Source organism: Bactrocera tryoni, chromosome 4 (genome assembly GCF_016617805.1).
Source record: "Bactrocera tryoni isolate S06 chromosome 4, CSIRO_BtryS06_freeze2, whole genome shotgun sequence".
Classification (NCBI taxonomy): Eukaryota; Metazoa; Arthropoda; class Insecta; order Diptera; family Tephritidae; genus Bactrocera; species Bactrocera tryoni.
The window spans coordinates 57,978,811-57,999,676 of NC_052502.1; the positions used below are offsets into that span (position 1 = coordinate 57,978,811).

At 34.4% G+C, this 20,866-nt stretch overlaps 1 protein-coding gene across 1 annotated transcript; it reads right to left on the reverse strand.

Annotated features, from left to right (window-relative positions):
• Window positions 1-14,825: 14,825 nt before the first annotated feature.
• On the reverse strand, window positions 14,826-18,864 carry LOC120775206. Its single transcript, XM_040105270.1, has 2 exons — window positions 18,441-18,864; window positions 14,826-15,016 (listed from the first exon to the last, which is right to left on the reverse strand). The coding sequence occupies exons 1-2, from the start codon at window positions 18,658-18,660 to the stop codon at window positions 15,006-15,008; spliced, it is 231 nt and encodes a 76-aa protein (XP_039961204.1). The 5' UTR covers window positions 18,661-18,864; the 3' UTR covers window positions 14,826-15,005.
• Window positions 18,865-20,866: the final 2,002 nt, after the last annotated feature.

Here is a 20,866-nt window from a genome sequence, read left to right on the forward strand (position 1 = left end):
TGTTGCATGGCACAGCATGGGTTAGTGTTATTTAACGTTTTTTGCGCTTTGCACAACGGGCACGGCAGCGAAACAAAAGTAAATAAGGCAAAATTTATGTACGTGTGTGTGTAACAAGGGGATTACAATAACAACAATTTGCCATATATGTATTTGTACGCACATGCTTCCGCCAGGTAAAAGCTATAACTGGTTAACTGAACAAATAAACCATAAACAAGTACGTTTACCCATATACATACATATCTAACATATAATTGTACAATATATATTTGTATAAGTAAACACCAACGGAAAATAACATAGCGGATATTACGGGAATACAGGCGACTGTTCTTAACATGTTCATCGATTTTTATACCCTGATTTTCGGTGACCCTATAAAATATAAATATAAACGAGCTGGATCGACTTAGCCATGTCCGTCTGTCTATCTCGCCGTCTATATACATGTGAACTAGTTCTTCAGTTTCTGAGATATTGCTCTGAAATTTTGCACATGTCCTTTTCTTCTCAAGAATCTTTTACTTTCCGGAACAGCCAATATCGGACCACTATAGCATATAGCTGTCATACAAACTGAATGATCACAAGTAGCTTATTGTGTGGAAAACTTTTTTAAATAAAAAAGTGTTTTAACGAAATTTGTGAAGGATATTGTAGATTTGGGGGAACCGACGTTAACGGTTTCTCATGCTTATGGTTAGTTAAACCCACAAATAAGGAAAGCAGAATCTATTGCTAATTTCCCAGTAAGAAAATGATTGAGCTCCTTGCTTCCGGCTACACTAGACACCAATACCAAAACCAGTACCAATATTCCTCAATAAATCGCGACTATGGCTAACTCCAATTTTGAATAACCACAATGAATGTGTTTGGCTATAATATAAAGCTAATACAAATTATAGCCCTTTTCTTACTTATCGATCCTTTTTTCATTTTACCATTCTCTTCCCATTCAAATTATCCTTCAGGTTTCTTTCCATCGACCATTGATCAGACAGAACCGAAGAATGCTATAGCTACATATCTCCTAAACCAATAAAGCTAGAATAACTTAACTCGCCCAGAACAAATATTATAAGAACTGCTACTGACAGTGTGAAAATGAATGATATCGGATGCTAATCCCGCTCACTTCCCAAATAACGGTACTGTTAAAAACTACTAGAAGCGCAATCTATTAATAACTAAATATGCCAGAGACATTAAATTTTACCTCCGAGATGATATGAGAGAGCTTTGGGAGATCATTGGACAATGGCCACACTTGTTGATGAAATCCCATATCTAGGGACCCGACTCCCCAATTTCGACAAAATTGAGTACGCAGCTTTTTCTCATATTCCTATGTCAATAGTATGTCTGGATGTCCAAAATGGGTGCAATTGGGCTAATATTTCCCTTAACCCCCATATAGCCAATTTTCAAAATTGCGGGTGACTTTGTACCGCATACATCGTTCAATGATAGAGCGTGTTTTACTAATAACTCTGGATCTTTGTGTCTAAAAAATATAAATTTCAGCGGAAACTTGACCTAGCCCCTATATAACTAATATCAGAATTTTTGAACAATAGACTGATATTTTTCACCTTGTTTTATTCATATTTTAATTTTAATTTTTACTCTTTTTATTTTCGTTTCCTAATATCGTAGTCACTACTGTTAAATCGTGTAGGCAAGTAATTTTATTGCCAGAAATGTTAACGCTAAGCACGAAAGTGTAACATAAAATGTTAATCAACAGTGAAAGTAACAGCAATAATGTGACTGCGCAGCTTTAAAAGTGTGTAAGCGCTCTCAGCCAGAGAACATAATTTTATGTTCTCTGCCTCAGCCAAACATTCTCTGTCTGAGCGTAAATTCAGAAATGGGGATATCAGCTGCGCAGTCACATTACTTCTGCTGCTCTTTGCCGTTTACCAACATACACTTTATTCTGTAATTAACATGGAGTCTTTACATTGTATGCTATGTACAGTAAAGGCCCGTTAATCCGGATCAATTAAAACCGGCCCCTATCCGGAATATAAGGAAATCCGGATTACCAAAGACATATCAGAACTATGTATTATGAAAAAATATTTATAAAATCTGTTTGTTTATTATAACAAATAATACACAAAGTTTTTGGTTTTTTGTTTTCAACTTTTCAAAAAAAAATTTTTTTCACGAAAGAATGATAATTTTCTTTTACGGAAGAAGACATTAAATTTTTCGTCTGATATGGTATGAGAGGGCTTTACGGAAGCCTATGTGAAAATTGTACGATGGGCATGGAATCGCCCATTTTTTGGAGAAATCACATATTTGGGGACCTGATCCACCGATTTCGACTAAATTAAGTACTTAGCTTTTTTGTCATACTACTATATCACAGTGTGAGAATGGGCTACCATTTCTTTTGACGAATTTGTCGGTCAGTGTATGATTTATATAAAGTACAAGTATGTATATGATAAAAGTACTTAGATTCCGATTCTCTTTTCGACGTTTTACATCTTAAGGTATTTCTTGACTTTGCTCTTTCTTACATGCTTCCTTTTTACTTCATATGATTCTGTAAAAAGTTCTGCTTTCACCGCGGAGGCAACTTTTTCCGATGGACTGCTAGAACTGACGTGTTACTGAGTTTTGAATATTTTACTTTGAAAATTTCACAATTTTTTGTAAAATCTTTATCTTTTATCTTTCGAATAATAAAAAGTTTGAGTAAAATCTTAAATTTTTTATATGAAAAAATTTGTGTGTATTGGAAATAGACCATTTATTGCTAGAGGAAACCCATTTAAGCCCGTAATTCAACTTTAAATGTTGTGACGCTGATAAAACTAATTTGTTTCTTTTAAATATAAACATCGATTTCGCAATTAGAGCGATAGAGATACGAATTGATCGTGAGACACTACTCACCACGAAAAATTACTAAAAATTTGGAGGTAGCTATCTGTTAACCTAATTTCCATGAAAACCAAAGAAAAGAAATAAATTTTTTTTCCATTTATATATTCACATATACATATGTATAGATATAGTCGCGCGCAGGCTAAATTCGATTGCCTTCCATAGAACAAACAAACCGTTAGATGGGGAGGGAATATGTTTAGTGATTGCTGGTGAAAAGTGGGTGTACAAATGTTAGGGCATTACCGTTTACGATGCAGTTTGCGGTACCCGCCAGTTCGATATCCTAAACGCACGATTGCGCGCTGGAATATTTTAATTTCCTTTTGTTCGACAAGTCAGAGTGGGGCGAGCAAAGATTGCGGTAACGTTAACAAAGCGGCGCACCTCGCATGCTCGCCAACAGCGTATCGAGCGACAGCCAGCAACAAGCACGATAGCAACAACATAATCGAAATTTCTAAATGGCTATGAAAAAATCGAATACAGTAAATGGTAAAGTTACCAGAGTTACAGAAAAACAAATACAAAACTTCGTGAGCAACTAAAACAAGCTGTGTGGCACAACAAAATCACATTGAGAACATCCACCCGCACACGTTCTGAAAACATCCCCCCGAAAATGGGCATTTACTTCCGTTTCCGTCGTATCCAGTTGCGCACACACAGATGCAAGGGCAAAGCGGTTAAGCGGTTTGTGGGCAACTAGCTCAAGGGGTGCGTTGCATGCAGGATTTTCAGTGTGCATTTTCGATTTTCGATTTTCCTATTTCAGTTTTCATTTTTTGTTTGTTTGTTTCCTCTTCTGTTTTCACTTGGCTTTAGCTTTACGCTATTAGTACAGCACCTGAAGCGCAGGAAAATGGTATTTGCTTTGCTTTCAATGCATTCTCCTCTACTTTTTAGGTGCATAGAGAATTTACTAAAAGCAAACAACAACCACTGCATAGATGTGCATATATGTACATAAATCATATGAACATTAATGCTGCAGTGTTTTTGGAATAGTTGTTTATTGGAAACTTCAGTTTTCAAAATACCTTTCAATGTCGGTTGTAAGATTCATCTTGCACCTCGCCTTACAGCGTTTTGAAGTCGAAGTTCAGAACTTATTATTATAATAAAATAAGAGTATAATACAGTTTCAGCCACCAATTATACTTCGCCATAAAAATTGTATGAAAAGTTAAAGAAAAATTATTATATACTAATACTAATAGTAAGTCTTGCGCCAACTCTGAAAGAACTATAATTTTTTTAGTCTTAAAATAATCTCTCAAAATTACTGGCATTCTGTCTACTCACCATTATAGCTTGTATCCAATCATATGCAATACTTCAAATGCTCTTTGATTTGGTTCACATGTTGCTTGGCATCCAAGGAGGGTTGGTTTTGCAGATTGACGGAATCGGACCATTGCCACGCCAATTAATAGAAAACCTATAGAGTGGCATAATTAAACTCTACAATAAGATACAAGGCTGTATTTTTAAAATTTTCAATTTATTTTTAGTTCGAATTTTTTTTTTTGTAAGTTATCGCGTTCCCGTCCTTTAATAAGTTAAATGCAAATACTTCCTAACCAATTTTGGCATCAATTGTGAAATATTCTAAGCTATATAACAATCACCCTACTTTACATAGTAAAACAAAATTTTAGATTCCATCATCTCCAAGCATCAATGAAAGTATCGGAACGAAACTTTACGCGAATATTTGCCACTTGATGGCCGAAGATTGTCAAAATCGGAATACAAAAAATTGCTCCTATTGCGAAGATATTATCGAAAATATCAGTCAATCTGTGAGAAAGAAGAATATTATAGGATTTGATTTTCTGATAGTATTATACCTGTACGCCGAAACGAGTTGAATGGGATCGGCAATTGTCCCCATATGATACTGTGAGCAAATAGAGTAAAACTTATATCGACGAATAGGTCTACTCACGAAATTTAAATTAAAAAGTCTTTCTATGTATTTTTTGCTCACAGTGGTATGATTTACTGCACCCGATGAAGCGTGAAAAACGCTATAGTCGGTGGGGTAGGCTATGGCGTCTGTATTTAGAGATTTGATTGGAAAATTTTTTATTGACTACCTTAAAAAGGAAATGTTATTAACATTGACTTTTACATAGTGTTACTGGCCGAAATCGCCGAAAAAAGGCCGCATTTGAAAAAAAGGTCTTCAAACTGCTTCCGCATCCACCGGATTCTACATAGCTGGCAGCAAGAGAAGATTTTCTGTAATCAGATTTCAAAATAATTCTCACTAATAAGAAATTTTCGTCGAATGAAGAGATGATCGCTAAAACCTAAGCATATTTTAGAGCAAAGGGCAAATCGTACTAGAAAAATGGAATCGATAGGTTTCAAAATTGGTTGGAGGGTTGGTACAATCACTGTACCTGTATTACCCTTGAAGAGAACTATGTTGAATTAAAAAACGAATTTTGCAAAAAAATGTTTCTTTGCTATGGTAGACCGGGGACTTTTCAATTAATCTTTAATGGGAGGGTAGAAAAGGTTTTGGTTGATTGCAAACATTTTGGACATTACTCAGGCATACTCAAGAACATATTTTCAAGTAATTTTATAAAAATGTAGTTAATACACTGACGACATAAAGGTTTGTTAGTTACGATATTCTAACAAACCTTTATGTCGTCAGTGTATCATTGTTGTAGTACAAGAATAAGAAGTTCGGAATTCGTGGATCAATTTCACATATTATCACCTATGTGTATCCAATATTATATGTTCAGTAATATTGACTGACATATACGGTATAAGGCCAATCACAAGTGTGATAATTTTATATTAAGTATATGGGAGATAGGTGTAGTATTGACCCGATTTTATCTATATTCGTACATATTATTAACCCCAGGGTTGTGGGATCTTCCACGTAAAAAACACCCCCAATGAAAAGAAGAAAAAAGCCTTTCGCTTTTGTAACAGCTATGACCGCGTAAGCGGTTCCTGCACTAATAAAGTAGAAGATGACATATTATTTACAGAAAAAGGTTCTCCACATACCATCACCAATCTATAAGGAGTATAGCCCACTGGATGTTTGAAAATCCTGATGATAGTTATCATATATCCAAAAAAGCACAAGATTTCCTTAAAAGTAAAGTTGTGTGGTTGAGGGTTGAGAGCTGAATGAAACGTCATATCCTTAATATGACAAGTTCCGAACCTCTGGTTGAACACATAACCGCAATATATTAAATTTAGCTTCTTTGACTGAGTTTCTGTCATAATGTCTTATTTGAGCAAAATTTTTGCTGACGGAAATTTAATATCAGTTATAATATTAATTTAGTCGAACAACTTTAATACAATTCGAATACCTATAATTTAATAAAATACAAATTTGATTGTAGTCCTTTAACGGTTTCGGCAAACAATGAATGTTTAATTCCACTGGTTTCGTTAGTTGGTAGTCACAAGGAAACATATAGTGAATAAATGAAATTAATTAAAGGTGTGGGTTTTTAACTCCTCTACTAGGTGCCTTCCAAAGTAAACAGAACTTTTTGAATCTAGCGCCCCCTGGTAGGGCCATCTATATGTAGACTGGTGCGTTAGAATCTGCTATTTTTATTGATTGTCCAGTGAGAATTTCATGACATTTCATGGATTGTAAGTGAAGTTATTGCGTTTCAAGTGTCAGTCTGTTAGTGTTATCGGTGCGAAATTGAGCTTCGAGCAAAGAGCCAACATTAAATTTTGTTTTAAAATTGGTAAAACTTTTACCAAAACGTTTCAATTGCCTATCCCGTAGCAGAGTACACGAGTGGTTTCAACGTTTTCAAAGTGACGACCACATGTGGGCCAAACAAAATTCGTGATCACCGGAAATTCCATCGAAACTGTAGATGAATTCATAAAAAATCAGCCGAAATCATCATTGACATTCATGAAAATGGAATAGAACACCTTCAAAACATCGATTTATCGCATTTTAACCGAACAAATTGACTGACGACCAAAAATTACTCAGAATCAGTCTCGACGCTTGTGACCGATTATTTGAACAAAAATCACATTTTAACCATTACCCACTCAATATAAAAAGATTTAAATTGATTTCTGTATTTTTTAACCAACAGTGTTATTTGTGAAGATGTTGCTTAATTCACTAGCGTTTTCTGTCTTTTCTTTAATTAATCATTAGTTTACTAGAATTTCGTCTAATTTTTAACTATGTTCACATATCTTTATAGTTAGATTTCGGTTTGATTTTTTCTCATCTCCCGAATTTCTGTTTTGTCATTAATTAACTTTATAAACTTTATTTGTACTAATTTAGAAATCTCCCAGCTTGTGGCTTGAAAGGTCTTTATATGATAAATAAATGAGGATTGCACCGCGATCTAAGGTCTATTGTGCTATATGATCTATATAAAGAACTTATGCAATATTTAAGTTGAACCGCAAAATCTCTAGTTTTAGGTAAGTTGCAAAGTTCAATCATTTTTATTATTTATAAAATTGCCACGAAGTAATTTTTTATAGTTATGTTTAACTGCTACAGATCCTGTGGTTCGATTACTTAGTTATTTTGTACTTGATCATGTTTTCGCAAATTGTGTACTTAGAATTTGAATAAAGATCGAGCAGAAGATCCATTGACGAATAAGTAATTGGTAATCATACCTTAAACCTCAAATTTATCAATCAATTTCTTACTATATTTTTCGGAGTAAAAGAACCATTTTGAATGGCTTTAGTGCGGTTTATTTGAGTCTCTGTTCGCATAAGTTATTTGAAACGGATTAATACCAGCTTTTGTATTGTCATATCTGTCATTAAATTAGCTGCATCATAAAATTTTCAGTGGGCTGTACACAAAATAATAGTTGTTAAGGGGCTACATGGGTTTACGTGTTTCAAAACATCGATTTTTTATTGCCATATTAAATCCTACAACTTCTCTAGAATATTTTCCCAAATTTTCAAGTTGATCCAAGTAATAGGTTCGGAGATACAGCCTTGAGAACTTGTGCGCTCGAGACTAGCTAGGCTAATTACGCCGTCTTTAAACGCGTTTTTCACTAAACTATGTTTTTGAAGTCGGTTGGCAGGATTAGAACTACTCAACCGATCTTTATGAAATTATACACGTGCTTCTGAGATAAAATTCTTAAAGGCTTGGATGAAGGATTTTTTTTCGATTACAACCATTTGAAAAAAGAAATTTACTGAAATTTTATTTTTTTTTCTAAAAACGTCTGCCAAAAATTAAATTTTCAGTGTTTTTTTCGTTTGACTAAGTTCTAAGTTAAATATTTTTTCACTTTATCCTGTAAGGAGTTCTCTTTCCAACGCGGGCGCATCTTTTTTCCGAGAGGTCACCGAAAATGGTGTCGCAATAGCCGAGTTTAAAATATATCTTTTCAAAAGTTTCCAATATAATATTTCATTTTTTTATATGAGAAAAAAGGGTTGAAAAAAGCTGATTTTTACCCAAGGAAACCCTTATGATTCTTTAAAACACACAACGTATTTAATTTAATAAATTAAGTATTTTATATTATTAATTTTAGTTCTTATGAAAATTTTGTATATATAAATAGATTTTAAATAGCACAATTATAACTAATACACTTAAATAATTTGATATCTTATGCTAATTGTGATTTTGGCAATTTTCTTGAGCTGCACGCATGACACATTTTGTTTCAGCTTCGAATCACGCGAGACCACATAGTACCGACTTCTTCGACTGCTGTTTCATAAGATCACAATATTTTTCTCTGCCAGTTTTTCCGGCTGCACCACCTTTACGCTGTCTCCATGTAGGTTGCTGATTTTGTGCAGCTTTTATCACGATCTCGGGCTCAGGAAACGCACTGCAAGCAAAAAAGGCAAATAACGCGAACAACAGCAGCATTACCCCACACTTCATTTTCGGAGTCAGTAAAAAGTACGAAACGTATTATTATTGTATATAGAATTGTTTACAGCGCTTCATGCGAGTTTAAATTGATATTTGAACCTGTTCGATGGCTTTGTTGCTAATGACTGAAGCTGAGATAAGGAGCAAACCCAGTTAAATAGTGTTTCGCAAATGAAAAATGACATAACATGAACACACATCCACAAAACAATTGGATACGGAAAGGAAAAGTGCACCGCACTTATTTTCAATAGAACTTGCAACGCTCTGAGTAACACCCAAAGCGAGAGTTTCAGCTCACGAACAAAAGTGCGGTTTTTACTGTGGATAAAAATGTAGTATGGCAATTTCTATAGAAAATATTGTAAAATTGTTGCTAGACACAAAAACACCCCGTTCAGTGCACATACTCATACATATTCACATCGCTCTGAAGAAGTACATACATAGGTACTTACGTATGTGGTAGGTGCGTGTCAAAATAAAATCAATTTGAGATTTGATATTCACGCAGAGCAGACATTAAATGTATCTTGGGAGCTTTATGGCTGTGAACGTTTTCGCTTATAATATAAATATTTATACACCTGCGTGTGTATGTGCATGTTTGCGTTTGCGTAAACGTAGAGTGTCTTCTCGCATCCATACAACTTCTACTTCGCTGAAGGTGTGTAAGCGCATTGACTGGTAGCAAAGGTAAAGCGCGAAGTAATCGCATTTCCTTTTCCGCCGTGATTAGCTGTGAAGAGCTGGCTGCAACTTAATTGTACGCAGGTATCTGTGTGTGTGCGTGTGTACTTGTGAATCGAAGCGCTTTATATGGCTTATCTGCATGATTTACGCCGTTGTGCCTGTGCGTTGTGCGTTTAGGCGGAAAGATTAACTCCGCCAGGTGTTGAGCAACACATCGCATTGAGACTAAAGCTCAACCCAAGCTCTAAATAGCTTTGTGCAGCTTTACTTCGGAGACAAGTCTAATGTGCGGGTAAATCCCATTACTATAAAGCTATGACTGTGCAGCATAGAAATTCGTACAGTTCGCAAGTGAGATATGTGTTACGTTATTATTATCATTTCATAGCAAGTATCTGGTTTATTCTTAAAAAATTAGAGCATATATACAAGTTTTTCATTACCAACTTTTGTGAGAAGTCGAAGAGGGATCAGCCAATAGATTTGGAGATAAGTTATATATGTGTATGTATACGTACATATATATTATGCATATACAAAGTGTGTCCAAAAATAACCCAACTTTATGTTATCCTTCAAAATAACGATTTATTCAAAATAGGTTTTTTTCTCATATAAAAAATGAAATGAAAAATAAATACATACTGAGAATTGAATTTTTTCCAGACATTTTTACAAAAAAATTAAAATTTCAGTAAAAATTTCGCGAATGTTTTTTCAAATAGTTGTAATCGAAAAAAATCATCTGTCCAAGTCTTTAAGAATTGTATCTCAAAGACCTGTGTCAAATTTCATGAAAATTGCTTGAGTAGTTCTCGAAAAATCTTGCCAACCGACTACAAAAACACAGTTTCGAGAAAAACGGCTTTAAAGACAGCGCACAGCCACAGGTTCTCAAGGCTGTATCTCCAAAACTGTTACTCGGGAATTTAGGACAATATTCCAGAGGTGTTGTAGAATTTAATAAAAAAATAAAAAATAAATTTTTTGAAACCCGTAAAACCATGTAACCCCTTAAGGCTGTTTGAATGCTTGGAATATAATTATAAAATGCTCCTTTCATATTGGTTTTTTGGTTTTGGAAATTGAAAATAGTCACATGATGATAGATCAGGTGAACACAAAGAGTTTTTGATGAAAGAATTCAGTTATGACGACTGTCCATGATTCCGTCCTTTCCTTTCCGGACCATTTGTCGTTACAGTCAATATCAGATAATTAGGTTAGGTTAGCTTAGGTTAATCTGCTAGGCCAATAAGCCACGCATAGATCAGTTTTAGTCCTTTGCGATGAAGATGAAGTTCAGTTTCTAGGTGCATGAGGAGTAGTCATTCTTTAGGATGACTGCGCTTTACCCGAATTTTAATTAATTTAGATATTTCTTGCGGCCTTCTCGATCTGTCAGCTCCATTCTGCCTCTACATCAATTTGCTGTCCAAGACTACTTCAAGGTACCATTAACCCAAATTAACGTTTTTTCCTTGTTTTTCATTGGGCGTTGACTAAAGGATTTACATTTATAATATTAATTACGTTTATTACGTATGTATATGAGGCTACTCTCTTGGATATTTGTCGACTATTTGGACTATTTGTCGACTAAGGTTTCCGCTTAATGTCATAAAAGAATATGATAAATTTACAAATATTTTCGGCATAAAGAAAGATACAGTCAATATAGTTATAAATACGTATGGGAAAATATAGGCGATAGATCAGTGCTTCAAAGTGTAATTTCGATAACCTCATTGATAAGTAAGGTTACTACCTAAAGTGTTAGCAGCTAATTTACTTAAAAACTGCCGTCATATGGAACTCCACAAACAAAACTGGGTTGAGTATAAAAATATATACCATATTTGGCTACGGTTAGAAAAATGTATTTCTGAAATTTACGTGCCTTATTCGCATATTGACTCAGCCAAAGGTTTTCAAAAATTTCGTAGCATCACATGTATGAACAATAAACCCATATATGTACATACATATATGGAACTATAATATATCTCTTTTTAGTTTTTCAAACGGATTTTCCAAATTATTATTACCAATTCTCCAAGAACTGCTTTTGAGGTCGTAAAAAGAAAACTCTTTATTACTCATTCACCATATTATTTCCCTTTTGTGGTTGTGTGTGTTAGTCATATTCTACATAAACCACATAAGTAAGCACGTTCCATTCACAATTTCATTAATTTGTCTGTCTTAGTAAAGATGAATGGGTTTCAAGACCTTGTTGACGTAATTATGATTAAAACCGCACGCTTCAAATAATCGCAGACCTAAAAAATATTTATGTATCAACTATTGAATATTACATACTTAGATATAAACAAGAAAAAAAGTTAACTTCGGTTGCACCGAAGCTAAATACCCTTCACAGGTGCATTTCTGTTAGTAACTATGTGTTCAGTTTGTATGGAAGCTATATGCTATAGTAATCCGTTCTAAACAAGTATTTTAGAGATTACATTGTTGCCTTAAAAAATAACATATACCAAATTTCGTGAATATATCTTGTCAAATGTGAAAGTTGCCCATACAAGAACTTGATTCCGATCGTTCAGTTTGTATGGCAGCTATGTGCTATAGTTAATCGATCTGAACAATTTCTTCGGAGATTACATTGTTGCCTTAGAAAATAACATATACCAAATTTCGTGAAGTTTTCCATACAAGCATTTGATTCCGATCGTTCAGTTTGTATGGCAGCTATATGTTATAGTGGCCCGATTTCGGCCGTTCCGACAAATGAGCAGCTTCTTGAAGAGAAAATGACGTTTGCAAAATTTCAAAAAGATATCTTAAAAACTGAGAGACTAGTTCGCATTTATACAGACAGACAGACAGACGGACATGGCTAAATCGACTCAGCTCGACATACTGATCATTTATATATATACTTTATTGGGTCTCTGACGATTCCTTCTGGGTGCTACAAACTTCGTGACAAACTTAATATACCCTGTTCAGGGTATAATGAGAGTCGACGTAGAGAGACGCTTTTCTGCAAACTAATGACGTAACGATACTTAATGGGAACTTGATTTGCTGGGTATGAGTTAATCAATATTTTCATATGTATGTATCCATTTGTATGCTTTCGTAACAAGTCGCTCAGAGCTTTACCATATATGGGAACTATATGTACATATAGGTATATCAAACAGGATGACAAAACAAGTTTCATCTCGAATATTTTTCTGTTATTCCATCGGTATCGGTGCAAGCAATAACAAAATATAGATTTCGGGATTGAACTAGGTTCGCTTGATTATTGATGCTCAGAGGAGTTTGGTATTGTTGATCTTCTTAATCTTTATTGGGCTAGGGACCGCTTACGCGATTATAGCCGAGTTTATAACATCGCACTGGTCGTTTCTCCTTTTCGCAATTTGGCGCTAACTCGAAATACCATGTGCAGCCAGGTCCTTCTCCACTTGCTCTCTCCAACGGAGTGGAATTCTTCCTCTTCCTCTGGTTCTCCTGGCGAGTACTACGTCGAATACTCTCAGAGCTGCAGCGTTTTCATCTAATCGGATGACATGACCTAGCCAGCGTATCCGCTGTTTCTTTATTCGGTGAACTATGCCAATGTCATCGGATATCTCGTACAGCTCATCGTTCCATCGAATGCGGTATTCGCCGTGGCCAACGCGCAAGGACCATAAATCTTTCGCAGAACTTTTCTCTCGAAAACTCGCAACGTCGACTCATCCGTTGTTGACATCGTCCAAGACTCTGCACCATATAGCAGGACGGGAATAGTGAGTGACTTGTAGAGTTTAGTCTCTGTTCGTCGAGAGAGGAATTTATTTCTCAATTGCCTACTCAGTCCGCATTAGCATCTCTTGGAAAGAGTTATTCCGCGTTGGATTTTGAGGCTGTTGTTGGTGCTAATACTGGTTCAAAGTTAGACGAAATTATCTACGAATGTATAAAACAATTGGTAAAATTTAGAAGTACTCTTGAATCCGATGCTTTTGACTTGAATGCCAAGCCCAATATTCTTAAAAATGCTTATATGGAGTTGCAGTTTCAGAATTCATAACATGAATAATGGAAAAATTTCAATAAAAATTAATAAACTTAGCTCTTTTTCCAGTTCCCAAACATTTTTATTAAGATTGTGAATTCTGAGATTGCAACTCCATATTAGGATTGTAAAAGATTTCGCATTAATTTGATCGAAAGAAGTACGTAGCGATGATTCCACCACACCAAGCTATCCTTTTAGGTGATTTGTGGACTTTCTTCGAACCAGAATCAACAGTGTTGTTTACTTACCACACCACTCAGATAAAAGTTAGCCTCATCGGATAAGATGATTTTCTTAAAAAAGTCGTTATCTTTCAAGTTGTTCGAAGGCAAAATGAGCAAATTCACGACATTTACGGTGATCTAATGACTTTAGTTCTTGAGTGAGAACAATTTTATATCGCTTCAAGCTCAAATCCTTCTTCTGGAATCGACAAATTGCGGTCTACAGTCACACTTGACTGAACGACAGCAATTTTTTCATTACTTCGAGCGGTTCCTTGTCTTATTGGTGAATAACTGAATTTGGATGATAATCTCAAGAAGGTAAAAGCTATTATTTATACAAAAATATCGCTGATCTGTACAACTTGTACGATCGTATACCAAGCACGACGATCTCATGGATTATGGTCAATCCAAACTTATATATGTATATTGGTTACGTTGCCGATTCGATAAAAATCTTTCGAATATGTAGGGTAATGGTTCATAAATTTTACTGACCTTATTATGAATAAAGTCTCTAACTCTGGTTAACTAGTGATATTAATATCTTATTGTATATAATATACATGCGAATGGGTTAAGCTTTTGAAAAGTTTAGCTGTGAATAGTATATATGTATGTATTATGTATATAGTGTATAGAGTGTATTTCAAAATATTCTCACTACTTAATAAAACGTGCTTTCCAGCTTGTGTAGTAAATTTATTACACTATAAATAGTTCTAAGTAATCGTTCATATGTCTTGCTTATTCTATTATTACGTATTACAAAATAATCAAAAATTAAACAAACGAATAATTGTACTTTAACAGAAATGTATATGTATCGAATTATATATAAGTACATATGTAAGTTTGTAGTGGATTTACTTGACAAATACAAACAAAGTTTGGTTACAATTCTTCTTCTATATTTTTGTTTACAATTCTTACTTATTAACTTTCACAACCATAAATACAAGCAGCAATTATTAACACACACGCACGCACACTTATTGACTTTAAAAAAAGTATTTTTGTTAATATTAATAATTTTCATCTACATAAAATATAAACATAAACTTATAAATTAAAGTCTTCCACTGGCTTATGTCTTCGCCGAAGGCAACGGAGTGGCATGGGATCTTGAGCGATAAAAGTTCCATTCGATGAATTCGATATGATAACACCCACTGGTAATGATATCAAGCATACTATTCGACAATTAGTGTATACCGTGTGCCTTTTATTTTGGTTCTGTGAAGTATAAAAGAAATAAAGATAAAAATTTACGTTTTAAATTTCTAAAAATATAACGTTACAGTCATTCAACAGGAATTATCCAAAAAAAGGGATATGCGTGCAATTTGTGTATTTGAACGATAACACGATAAGCGGAAATTTTTTACATGGTGGATTAATTGTTTAAAGCTTTAAGTCGCTTAGTATTCAAAAGAAAAGATGAAGTAGGTAAAAAGGTAAACTAAGTATACATAAGCTGTCTTCGATTCGCCACTTATCAATTACATTTAAAAGCAACAAAAAGTTTACGAATTGAGTTTTTACAATAAAGTACGTGATGCCAGCATTAAGGTGTTATAGCCGCTATCTTGAATGCTACCAGGTTTCGAATCGAAAACTGCTAATGAACATGTTTAAAATACAAGTTTGTTCAGTTAATTGTAGAGAATGTCTTTAAAGTTTTAATTAAAATGTATAAATGTATCAATATGTACGTTATTAAACCCCTTCTTTGGCTCTCTAACTCTTGCCTAGTTTAATTAACAAGACAATTTAAATAGGAAATATTTCCATATTAGAAATGTTTCTGATCGTTCAGTTTGTATTGCAGGTATGTCCTATAGTGATCCAATCTATAAAATTTCAGGTAACAGTTGCTTTAAGAAGTAATCAAAATATCGTGCAGATATCTATTTACTGCCAGCTAGCGACTTAAGGATTTTGTTGCGGCTCTTTTGTCTAATGTCCCACCTAAAATCTTAGGGTTATTGTTAGTCGGAATTTCAACGCCAACGACTGCAATATTAAGGTCAAGTCTGTACACTCTTTCGTTCAATTGGTGAATATGATGGTGTAGCGAGGAAGCGAGAAGGTCGGAGAGATAGCCGTTTACTTTTGAACACATGTCATCGATTCCATTGTTCTATTATATTGCAATCGTCAGCGTACGAGGTGATAGAGATTCCCTCTGGTGGTTGAGGGAGTTTCGAAATATAGAAATTAAACAGCAATGGGGAGATGACACCATCCTCGGAACCCACTGCTTAATTGTTCTCAATTTAGAATTTTCACCTTGAAATATTATGGATGAATGTCAACCGCTCAGATGGTTTTTAGTCCACCTCTTCAACCCTGGAAAGAGCGTAGATTTTTAGATATCCTTAAGTAGCGTGTGTGGTTGCTGTGCCAAAGAATTTTGAAAGTAAGTGCTGCGCAGTCGTTTGGCATTTTGCGCAACCGTCGGGTAACATATCGTTTGGCTTTGTTTACCGCACTTCTTTGGATCCTAAATGTATGGCCCTTGAATTGATTTTCAACTTATCATGTCTCTTCGAATTAGACAATGCGTAGTCCGAAGCTCACTCACGCTGGTGGAGAGATTGCAAGACTTCAGGTCCTCTATTTATTTTATCCGCTTGCGTTAATTTACCATTTGCCAAATCTCCAAATTGAGATCCCTTATTCGGGGATCACAGGGATCGGCATGGCGTAAAGTTTCGCGCTTTATAGCTAAAACAGCTGATTCAGCCAGGAAATTGTAGCAGAGTTCCGTGATTCTTCTGCCGGGATTAAGCGAACGGTATCAGCTGCGATCACCTTGCAGAATTGATGTTCGCCAACGAATACGTCTATAGGAATTACTCCCCTCTTATTTGTTGGTTAGGAGGACGGCCATCGCAGGGTTTATTATTTATGTTACTATTATAATAGAATATGTTTCTGTCAAAGATGGTAAAAATATTTAACTTTTGATTCTTTAAAAGTTCAAAGACTTGCCACAAGAGAATCGTTTGTAATGTGATTTATGAAGTATGAAATTAATTGGCACCTTACCTCATCTATAACTTATCGACTGCACATAACAGTTATAGGATATAACAGCGCAGGAAGAGAGCAGAAAAGGGGGCCTCGCATACGCTATGTCTGATCACATGATAATGTTTTGTTCAACATTAGGACTACGGTAATTGCAACATCTACGGAGATTTTGCAAAAAAAGACCTCTGCTAGGACCTTATAAAGGAAAAATTAAATAACTTTGCAAATCTTCACGTCTTTGCGAGCTGTAGTTCAGACATTCTGCGAGTATTTTATATTACGAAATTGCAACCGCAATTGTTTTTATTCAAACTCATCTGGCTACGCTGTTTTTTATTCCCGAATGGCTGAAATAATCAAATGACAATTTCAGAGTCTTTTAACTTTTGAATCAGTTTTCTCCATTCCTAAATCTTTCTTGATTCCTTTGTTGTAATTTATATATGTTTAAAGCTTTGCATATAAAAAGGGAAATAGCAATAGCTAACTTTTTCTGAAACCTGTTTCTGGCAAATATTTGTTGAACACCACACCAATTATCCCGGGAGCTGATAAATTATTCTAACTTTAAGCTCTGTAGCTACACTTTCGCTATATGCTCAAAAAAGTAAAAATTTTCTGTGCACAAAAAAACGAAAATCATTCAGTCACCTAAAATGCAAAACAACGTAACATCACTTTTCATAAGTTTTCAGGTGAAGAAAAACGAATGCATGATGAATTTGAGGTTTGGTTATAAAATAGTTACAAATTGATTATCATACACTCATATTGAAACAAAATTACAGTTTTCGTTAAAAAATGGTTATGAATTGGTTATTATATCTGACAACAATTTTTAATTTTTTTAATGATACGTTGCTTTGCATTTTACGTAACGATATGTATATTTTATAATGCCTTTTAGGCACACAAGCGATGGCGACAACATCCTATTTCAATAGAAACATTTCAAATGGTTGCTCTAATTTATAATAAACTGATGTTGAAAATAGTCGGCATATAACCACGCCTAAACCAATAAAATTAATTTCCGTTTTCTAGCTAACTCTATCCCATATTTATATGACACAAATTAAATCTAATTACGATAGGTGCGCTTGTTGCCCACTGATATCTTGATATCTTTGTTAAATGTCTCGAATATGAGGTTTTAATATTAGTTTTTCAGCAGAAAACAAATGGTTTAAATAAGATAGTTTGTTAGGCAAAGAACTTCGCGCCAAAACTTTAATATTATGTATTATGTATTATGTTTAGTTGAAATTTATCAAAATAAAATGTTAGCAAGGCAATTCTCACTCAATGGCATATCAGTATCGTTTTATCATAACTAGTTTTTGAACCACTAGCACGAGTATACTCTAAATCGACTATTAATGCAACGATCGCGACGATTTAAGACCTCCGACATGTTTTTCTTCCGATAGCATACGCAGCAATATTATTTGTATCACATTCACAAAACAAGACCACTGAATTTTAATATAAATTTGGTGTCTGAAACCTTCTTTAACTGAGGATTTACACACAATTTCAATTTCGTTCAACTTTTTTATGTAACTAAGATAGTATATCATTTTATTTCACAATTTTTTTCTCTTTGTAAACTCATACTCACTTCTACTAAATATAACGGCACGTCTACACCGATTGCGATGATCACGCATTTTGCCCCTTGGACATGGTTGTGACATTATCTGCGTCGAAAGCAACTGACTTTTCTTTACCGAGGGCTGTTGATTATAGAAGATCACTTTTCTCGCCTCAGTAGTTGCACAAAAATTGGCAACAATCAGCACAAATGCAAAAAGTATGGATACAATCACTCGTATATGCATTTTTGAAAATTATTAATCCTCAAACTTATGTGAAGCGTTAAATTTGATATCGTAAATCAATTTTACACAATTTAATATCCGTATTTTTGTAAGTTTCGCGTTCGTCCTAATACACAATAGTACTGTATACTTCGCGTCCGTTCTAAAATTTCCACATGCGAAGGTGTGAAAAGATAAAACGTTACTATAGCTTGTGGCTAGCGCTGAGTTCTAGCGACTTGCAGGTATCGTTCACGCGTCGTCTTATATTGATTGCTGACATGAAATATTTTTACTACTATTTGTAAGCGATTGTTGTCGTGCGACGGATATCTTATGGCTGGAGGGGTGTTATTCGGCATATCACTGAAAATAATTTGTAGATAAGATTAAATTAACAGGCAGTGACGGAATGCTAATAAAATTTATGAATTTATCTCTTAATAAAAGTGCAAATGATCGACCGAAGACGGGGATTCGGTTTGCACGTCTCGGACGTTGCAAAAAAAATTAAAATTGGATTGCAGACATTTTTACAAAGAAATGAAAATTTCAGTGAAAATTTTGCGAAATTTTTTTCATTTTAAATAGTTGTAATCGAAAGAAGAATCTTTCGTCTAAATCTTTACGAATTGCATCTCAAGGACCTGTGTAAAATTTCATGAAGATCGGTTGAGTAGATCTCGAGAAATCTTGCCAATCGACTTCATAAGCACAGTTCTCAAGGATGTATCTCCGAAACAATTACTCGGATCAACTTGAAAATTTAGGACAATATTGAAACCCATCCTCCCATATAACACCTTAAATTAGAACTCAATTGATAGGTCTTTGTGCTATCTTTATTTTGATCCACTTTAGATAACATTTGTACAGAAACTGTCGAAAATACATAGCATTATAGCCAAAACCTGCTCTTACACTCATCACTTCACGAATTTTGTATCTTTCTTTAAATATTTATATACAGTTAGAAGGCCGAAAAGGAGCGAACTTTCCAGAATTTTTACTGAGAATTTTTTTAAATTTTTTATCCAAAAATTTGTACACATATTGTGTTATCTTTTAGCTCCATTTTAAGTAATAGAAAAAACATTTATTTCGAAAGGAACTAAATCTGATCTCCGGGAGCTCCTTTCATAAAAGATGTTTTGTGATGACCACTATATCTCTAAACTGGAACCCATCAAATTAAAAAATTAAACAGATTTCGTTTAAGTAATGTCAAATCTAGTAATGGATCGAAGGAATAACCGAAAAAATTTTTTTTTTGAGAAAATAACCGTTTCTCAAATTTTTGAACAAAATTTCGGCCTTAAATTTGTAATAAAAAATAAATATGTGCCGGTGAGAAAAATCAGTTGGTTCAGTTACTAAAAAATATATTTAAGAAACTCGCGTTAAAATTTGAGACTAATCATCTTAGCCGTTTTCGAGTAATGCTGTGCACCGACTTTGAAGACACCATATTGAGAAAAATCCGTTTAAAATTTGGCCTTGTACTTCCAAGCCTTTCCGAATCTGCGTGTAACTTCAAAAATATTTACCGAAACGATATGAAATTTTCAGCAAATATTTTTAAATATACATATGTAAGTTAAGAAAATAAAATATAAAAAAATATTTTTTGAAATTTATAACTGTTTATAACCCCTTAAAAATCCCCTCATATACTAATCAACCGTGCTACTGTGCAGTATCCACACTACTAACGAATTCTTTAGATAAGGTATTGTAAAAGCTGTCGTTTGCATACTTACGAACACCAACATGTAGGAATTGATTGGTTTACAAACATCTGAACAGAAATCTAGTTAACAATTATTAAAAATAAATTTGCCTTCAGCGCAATGTATTTTGAAAACTGTGGTAGCGGTTGCTTGATAAACTGTGGCGCCAAACACCTTGTCACACATTCCGCAAAACTCTAAATGTCACGGCCTCGTAGACACAACAGTGCAATACTTCCGTGTATAATTTGCTGAGAAGTGCGACAAAAGTCCACACGAATTTCGTGGAATCGATGACATAGCTGTCGATTACGTGATTACTAATGTAGCATATACGTAGTGAGGCATAAAGGAAAACGTCATTTCCGCATAAATACGCTGCACCGACCTTCTAAAAATAGAGCTTGACAACTACAAGTATATTAAGAGGTGGTGGATTAAATTTTTTCACACAGTTGTGGTGGTTGCCTTTTATGTTAAGAGGTCTTTGAAGTATC

Coding starts and splice junctions, on each gene's coding strand:
- LOC120775206 (XM_040105270.1), bottom strand. CDS start 18,660: ATGCATATACGAGTGATTGTATCCATACTTTTTGCATTTGTGCTGATT.